General features: G+C 36.1%; 1 protein-coding gene across 1 annotated transcript; it reads right to left on the bottom strand.

The window, feature by feature from the left end:
• Positions 1-3,971: 3,971 nt before the first annotated feature.
• On the bottom strand, positions 3,972-6,817 carry LOC133328904 (uncharacterized). Its single transcript, XM_061537414.1, has 4 exons — positions 6,572-6,817; positions 5,640-6,087; positions 5,450-5,577; positions 3,972-4,400 (listed from the first exon to the last, which is right to left on the bottom strand). The coding sequence occupies exons 1-4, from the start codon at positions 6,815-6,817 to the stop codon at positions 3,972-3,974; spliced, it is 1,251 nt and encodes a 416-aa protein (XP_061393398.1).
• Between the last annotated feature and the right edge of the window lie 1,484 nt (positions 6,818-8,301).

Genomic DNA, 8,301 nt, shown 5'->3' with positions numbered 1-8,301 from the left:
GTTTTTAATTTTTCTAATGATTTCCTCGAACATTTCCTCCATAATACTCAGCCATTATTTTTTCTCTCTTTTTCTTTCTCCTTTTTCCAGGAACACCATTTTGCCTCCAGTTAAGAAACAGATTTTTAGTTGGCCAATGAAGTTGTCGGTTGTTGTTATTGCGAGACAAGCTGTGAAAGTCATGATAATGAGAGTATCGTTTATGATGCTGCCAGTGATGATGATGACACTATCCATGATGATGATGATGATGTCGATGATGACGCCAACAACAACAGTAGCTGTTATTTATAGCAAACGGAAATAATTGCAAGAGTAGTTAGTTTAGCAAAATAGAAAAAAAAACAAAAATAATAATATTTTAGTAGAAATATTGCAATTCAAAAAAAAAAAATTAGAAGTAGATCCAAGGAACAACCGCCCAATAACTACCTAGACACACAAAAGAAGAAAAAAATCAGAAGCAAAATTGCAGTCAGCCTGTATCAACATTTAGAAAATCTACACAAATACATATAGAGGGAAGAAGGAGCAACAACAACAGCCATAAAAAATCAATCAACCAAAACCGAAAGGCAAACAAAATCAAATTTACTCCCACTCCACTGCTAACACACTCGTACATAGCATAGCAGCAGCAATAAAGCCAACTCGAAGGACCTCCTCCTCCTCGTACACACATACACACACATTTAACCATCAACTATTAACCGTACAACTAGCAAAACGTCTGTAAATAATGCATCTCCATTTCGAGCGCAACACGAATACAAAATGCGATTGCACAATTCTGTCCTTATCCTGGATGGGAAAAGTTCCCGATGATATACCAGAGGTAAGTTTTTTTTTTGGGTTTTTAATAACAACTTTTTCGAACAACCAACCAAATGTTTGCTGTCAAGAGTAAAATTACTTGTTATTGTGCTGTTGTGGTTTCTATTAACAATTTTGGGAGGTTCTGAAAATGAAAAGTGTTCGTAAAATTTTGAACAAAATATTTGTAGCGATTTAAAGTGGCAGCCGTAAAGCTAATATACATTTATTATATCATAAATGGAAAGTCCTCGAAAAATTTTGTTTAGAAAAATACACGCTTATAGTTTGAAAGGACCTCCAAAAAAAAATATATATATATATATTTTTTTTTTTTTTTTGAAGTCCAAGCTTTTGGATGGTCCTCCAAAAATATTATTTCCAAAATACACGCTCATAGTTCGGATGATCCTTCAAAAATATTGTTTTAAAAAATCGTGGCTTTTTGTTTGGATGGTCCTCCTAAAGTATCAGTATCAATATCGGTCCAATGTAATAATAGGCTTCAATATCAGTGGAACTTTTAAGGGTAGCTCTTATGTAAGGTTCCGCCACAATATAAGTATTTTGATCGAAATGACTGTGATTTTTGAATTCCAGGATTTTTTTTTTTTTTTTTTTTTTTGATGTGTGCGGTCCCATTTTGCCATTTTCTATTTTTTTTAGCGGTAATTTGCATTCGAAGTGACGTTTATTTGAAATTTCGAGTTCTTTGTCAAAAAGATCATATGCACTGAAATTTGTTAATATAGGCCCATGATTCTATCATCTTCTATGATTCATGAAGATGATACTCCAGAACCAATAAGAGATGACGATATAGAGTTTATACCACCTATACTGTATATTGAGGTCAGAATAGTAATCAATCGGCTGAAGAATAATAAAGCATCAGGTGCTGATGGTTTACAAGCCGAACTATTCACGACTACTGGTGGTGAGATGCTGGAAAGGAGCATGCACCAGCTGATTAGTACAATTTGGCTAGGGGAATGCATGCCCAATGATTGGAACCTCTGCATCATGTGTCCCATGAACAAAAATAAGATGATGCGATATTTGCCAACTATAGAGGAATAAATCTCCTTCCCATCGCATATAAACTGCTAACCAGTGTTCTGTATGAACCATTGAAGCCAATGGTCAATGACATTACTGGACCGTACCAATGCGGCTTCACACCTGGCAAATCCACCATTGACCAGATTTGAACTCTGCGTCAAATCCTGGAAAAACCCACGAAAAATCTATCAACACATTCCACCTATTCGTCGAATATAAGGTGGCATTCGACAGCCCTATCCCTTCAGGGGTGTATAAAGCCTTGTCTGCGTTTGGCAGTCCTGCAAAATAATTCGGCTATGTAGGATAACTTTAACTGGCACAAGATCAGCAGTTAAAGTCGGAAAGGACCTCTCGGAGCCCTTTAATACCGAACGAGGATTCAGACAAGGTGGCAGTTTGTCGTCCAACCTTTCTAACATTCTGCAGGAAAAAGTCATACGAGAATCAAAGGTGAACAGAAATGACACTCTGAACACCAAACAACACATGCTACTCGCCTACGCCGATGACATCGACATAATGGGCCGAACATTGAGAGCGGTAACAGCCACCTTTGAACAAATTGAGAAGGAGTCTGCCAAAGTGGGTCTGGTAGTAAACGGCGAGAGGACCAAGCTGATGATATTAACGTGCTAAACATCCAGTAGACTCGGACCAACTGTGGAACTTGAGAACTACAGTTTCGAGGTAGTCAAAGATTTTATATACCTTGGTACCGCCATAAATAAAACTAATGATATCAGTTTTGAAATTCGGAGAAGGATAGTTTTGACCAACATATGCTATTATGGTCTAAGTAAGCAGTTTAGAAACAAACCCACCTCTCCCCAGACCAAACACACACTCTACAAGACGCAGATACTGCCCGTGCTGGTGTATAGATCAGAAGCGTGGGTACTTGCGTAAGGACATGAGGCAGCTCTTGGAGTGTTTGAGAGAAAAATTCTACGAAAGATCTATGGACCGATCTGCGTTGATGGTGAACATCACAGTTGAATGAACCATGAGCTATAGCTTCTATTCTCGGACACCGCATTGTTAGACGTATTGAAATGCGGCTACTACGTTGTCTAGGTCATGTGGTGAGAATGGATTAAGATGTACACAATTTTGTCTCAGTCCGACATATTCTGAGAGTTTTGTACATCATTTACATAAAATCGGACAAATCTATGTATGGGATCTATATGTAAATTTCAATAGAATTCTCCAATTTCAGTAGAGTTCGTTTTTGGGTCAAATAAGTAACCTTTGCCAAATTGCATCCAATCAGGATCGTAAATGTGACCTGAACTGTGTTCACAGGAATACATGAACGGACGGACATGCATAAATCGAATCAGAAGGTGATTATATGCATATTCTCAAAAGGAACCATGGGTCTATTCCGATTCCTTTTGCCTGTTACAAACATATGCACAAAGACAATACCACAGTGTGGTGAAGAATATAAATAGTAGATTTTTCAGGTTCTGGAACCGATCAATATTTACAACGACATTCCTCTTTGTGAAAATTTTATAAGCCTGCTATTTCATTAAGACGTTCTGGAACAAACTAGTTAATCGGTACTATTTCGCAGAAGGAATTAGTGGTGCTAGGTCCAATTCTTGCGGCCATCTAGTTCCTCTTGTTCAAATCGTTCACCTTCCTGCTCTCGTTCACCTAGTTCATTTTGATTTAGTTCTTTAACTAGTTTTTCCCGTGTTCACGGGCGTGTACCAATGTACGATTGAAGTAAAATTAACTATGGAACCGAACAATGCCGAACAGCTTCACGAGTGAAATATGTAGACAAATGGAAGGTGCTTTTGAAAAGGACAGACCTTTGTAGTACTTTCGAATCTAAATATTAAAATAATTAAACGAACCAAATAACCTCACATCTTCAATTTAATAACTAAATACTTGTTATATATTTCATATTAATATTACACACATACACGCACACATACAAAGATAAATTAAAACTTAGACAATTCTAAATAAATAAATACTTCACAAATAAATACAATGGCATTCAGCATCCATTCATTGCTCGCAGACACCATCATCGTCGTCGTCAGCATCCCGACAAACAATGACGGCGCACTCTAAACACCATAGCCATTGTGCCGTCCAATCATTAGAACTGTCAAAGTCGTCATCATCAGGACGATCAACCAATTATAAATGCCGACTTGTTGTCCAGCATCGTCAGTTGCTGATGCCTCTGCTGCTCCGGCTTCTGCCTGATTGAATAGGACACGAGTGCGTCTCTTCGCTGTCAATGGCAGTTGTATTCGCACATCCACAATATCATCGTCATCATCACCATCACTGGCTGTGACTACTTGGCCACTTTTCAAATAGGATTTAAAGTCAACAGGTTTGTCATTTGGCTCATAGCCATAGATATGCATTTCGACGAACAGGCTGGTTGTGTGCTGATCTGTAACAATTGCCTTGAGGGTGTGCTGTGACAGTTTCTCATATTCGACAATGGGATGGGAATTGGTGGCGAGCGGGTGATTTAAATAGTGCTAAAGAAAGAAAGAAATGAGAATTAGTTAATGGGGAAACATGGGAGAACGGGAGGAACATAATGAGAACTGTTCAGCCAGCTTGGATTGAATATTTTCTAACTGAAAACGTATTCAGCGAGGCTGAATTGAAAATTTGCTAACGGATAGCTTATTCAGCCAGGCTAAATTGAAGATTTCCTAAAGAAAACCTTATTTAGCCAGGCTAAATTGAAGATTTCCTACAGAAAACCTTATTCAGCTAGGCTGAATTGAAGATTTCCTAAAGGAAACCTTATTCAGCTAGGCTGAATTAAAGATTTCTCATAGAAAATCAAGGGTGAATTGAAGATTTCCTATCTTATTCAGCCAGGCTGAATTGAAGATATCCTTTGAGAAACCTTATTCAGCCAGGCTGAATTGAAGATTTTCTATAGAAAACGTTATTCAGCCAAGCTGAATTAGAGATTTCTTGTAGAAAATCTTATTCAGCGAGACTGAATTAAAGATTTCTTATAGAAAATCAGGCTGAATTGAAGATTTCCTATCTTATTCAGCCAGGCTGAATTGAAGATCTCCCATGAGAACCCTTATTCAGCCAGGCTGAATTGAAGATTTCCTATGAGAAACCTTATTCAGCCAGGCTGAATTGAAGATTTCCTATGAGAAACCTTATTCCGCCAGGCTGAATTGAAGATTTCCTATGAGAAACCTTATTCAGCCAAGCTGAATTGAAGATTTCCTATGAGAAACCTTAATCAGCCAGGCTGAATTGAAGATTTCCTATTAGAAACCTTATTCAGCCAGGCTGAATTGAAGATTTCATATTAGAAACCTTATTCAGCCAGGCTGAATTGAAGATTTCCTATTAGAAACCTTATTCAGCCAGGCTGAATTGAAGATTTCCTATTAGAAACCTTATTCAGCCAGGCTGAATTGAAGATTTCCTATAGAAAACATTATTCAGCCAGGCTGAATTGAAGATTTCCTAATAAAAACCTGAGCTAAATTGAAGTTTTTCCATAGGAAACCTAATTCAGCTGACTTGAATTGCATTTTTTAATACTTACATCAATTATAAAAAATTCCACACAAGTTATAAAACTGTTGTCGATAAAATAAAATATCACCGAGTGATTTGTGGGTTCATCGGTTGTGTCCGGGGAGGTTTGATCGGCATGGTACAACAAATAGTCACCTGATAGAAAAGAGAAAAAAATGAATTCCTATTTTTTTAATAGTTTCAAATCAGTATCTTACCCTCTTGCCTCTCACCCAACTGAACAATTTTATTCATATTCGAACTGAAAAGAGCTTCATCCGATAGATCCGGAGGCTGATGGTGTTCCACATGATGATCATCCACATCTGATGATATATCATTATTCTCTTCAACATATTCCTCGTCCATATGTTCCAGGGCTCTGCTATCTTCGCGCATGAGATTTAATGTCTCCTTGATGGTGGCCTCAGGTTCCCCACTCGATTTTAGTAGATCATAAAGATTTTGACCACGATTTAGGATATAACGGGAATTGACATTCTGGGGAAGTTGATGATAACCATAGATTTGTATTAACACCTCGAAGGGATCTTTATTACTTTCGAATTCAGTGGTTGGATCCTGGGTAATATTTGGTAACATTCGTCGGATGGTTCCGTTAATTAAATCATTTTCATAACTGAAATCGACATTAACATAGATTTCCTGCAAAAAAGATAATAGAATTTGTAAAGAATTTTTTCAGCAACCTTCCGACCAACAAGGCGGGTTTTTTTAAAGAATATTCTTTCAGGTCCATCCGACCATTAAGGCGTGGATTTGTTAAAGAATATTTTTCAACAACCTTCCGACCAATAAGGCGTAGAGTTTTTAAAGAATATTTTTGCAGGTCGAATCGATCAAATAAGGCGTGGATTTTTTAAAGAATATTTTTGCAGGTCGAATCGATCAAATAAGGCGTGGATTTTTTTAAAGAATATTTTTGCAGGTCGAATCGATCAAATAAGGCGTGGATTTTTTAAAGAATATTTTTGCAGGTCGAATCGATCAAATAAGGCGTGGATTTTTTAAAGAATATTTTTGCAGGTCGAATCGATCAAATAAGGCGTGGATTTTTTAAAGAATATTTTTAGCAGGTCGAATCGATCAAATAAGGCGTGGATTTTTTAAAGAAGATTTCTCTTCTTACCTCATCCGATATCATTTCAATATAGGTAATTGGCTCCGGTATGGCATAATTGAAGGTAATGACAGTCTCCTTGGTCAGCGAGATAAATGGCGTTCGCAGAATATCTTTCATTAGCAATTGATCGCCGAACATACGGGCTCCAATACCAAATACCGATGCATTGGCCACTTGAATGACAAGTGAAAATAAAACGGCATAAAAAGCCAACAACAAGTTGGCGGCTAATGGCGAAGTCGAACACTTCATGATGATGATGATGATGATGTTATATCGATGATTATTGAGATGTTTTGTGTAACTATATTAAAAAATTAGAAAGAGATTTTTTTTAATTCACTTAAAACACAAACAACAACAAAAATAAATAACACATTTTTTTGTTTATGATTCCGCAATCCGCATCTGTCATTCGGTATAAATATATATACTTATGTTCTAATAGACAATCATGAATTTTTATGCGGTAAAATGAAAGACGAAAAGGAAATCTGTTTTTTTTTTTTAACAAACCAAAAAACACAACAACACAAATTTCCGAAACTCAACACGCCAAATCGTTTTGTTATTTTTTTTTCCGGCGAAAATTATAAACGTGTAATTTTTTCAAACATTTGTTGTTTGAATGTTTCGCGAGAACTGATTTTCAAAAGATGTAGCAAATCTTTAAGAAGGCCCGCACAGATCGATCGGCATACCAAACATACATCGGAATGAAACAAATATTCGTTTGGGAAAATGCTAACGATCACTCAATTAAAAATCAAGAGAGAGAGAGCGAGGGAGAGAGAAAGAGAAAAAAATTTAAAAAAGTGTTTTTCAAAATTTCTCACGATTCTTAGAAACGGATTTCAATGCACTTTCTTTAAACAAAACAAATAAAATATTTTATTTATGAATTTAAAAAAAGGAATGGTTGTCGAAGTCGAACATAAGGTGACCTATACGGTCGAATTTTAAAACATGTTTTTCAAATATCATCTGACCATTAGATGTGGATTTTTTAAATAACATTTTTGGAGGACTAAATAAGGCGTAGATTTTTAAAGAATATTTTTCAAGGACTATTCGACCAATAAGGCGTGGATTTTTAAAGAATATTTTTCAAGGACTATTCGACCAATAAGGCGTGGATTTTTAAAGAATATTTTTCAAGGACTATTCGACCAATAAGGCGTGGATTTTTAAAGAATATTTTTCAAGGACTATTCGACCAATAAGGCGTGGATTTTTAAAGAATATTTTTCAAGGACTATTCGACCAACAAGGCGTGGATTTTTAAAGAATATTTTTCAAGGACTATTCGACCAATAAGGCGTGGATTTTTAAAGAATATTTTTCAAGGACTATTCGACCAATAAGGCGTGGATTTTTAAAGAATATTTTTCAAGGACTATTCGACCAATAAGGTGTGGATTTTTAAAGAATATTTTTCAAGGACTATTCGACCAATAAGGCGTGGATTTTTAAAGAATATTTTTCAAGGACTATTCGACCAATAAGGCGTGGATTTTTAAAGAATATTTTTCAAGGACTATTCGACCAATAAGGCGTGGATTTTTAAAGAATATTTTTCAAGGACTATTCGACCAACAAGGCGTGGATTTTTAAAGAATATTTTTCAAGGACTATTCGACCAATAAGGTGTGGATTTTTAAAGAATATTTTTCAAGGACTATTCGACCAATAAGGCGTGGATTTTTAAAGAATATTTTTCAAGGACTATTCGACCA

Source organism: Musca vetustissima, unplaced genomic scaffold (genome assembly GCF_032173495.1).
Source record: "Musca vetustissima isolate MV318-11 ecotype Yass unplaced genomic scaffold, APGP_CSIRO_Mvet_v1 utg14752, whole genome shotgun sequence".
Lineage (NCBI taxonomy): Eukaryota > Metazoa > Arthropoda > Insecta > Diptera > Muscidae > Musca > Musca vetustissima.
The sequence above is the reverse complement of the archived record's forward strand: the minus strand, read 5'-3'. Positions and strand labels throughout refer to the sequence as shown.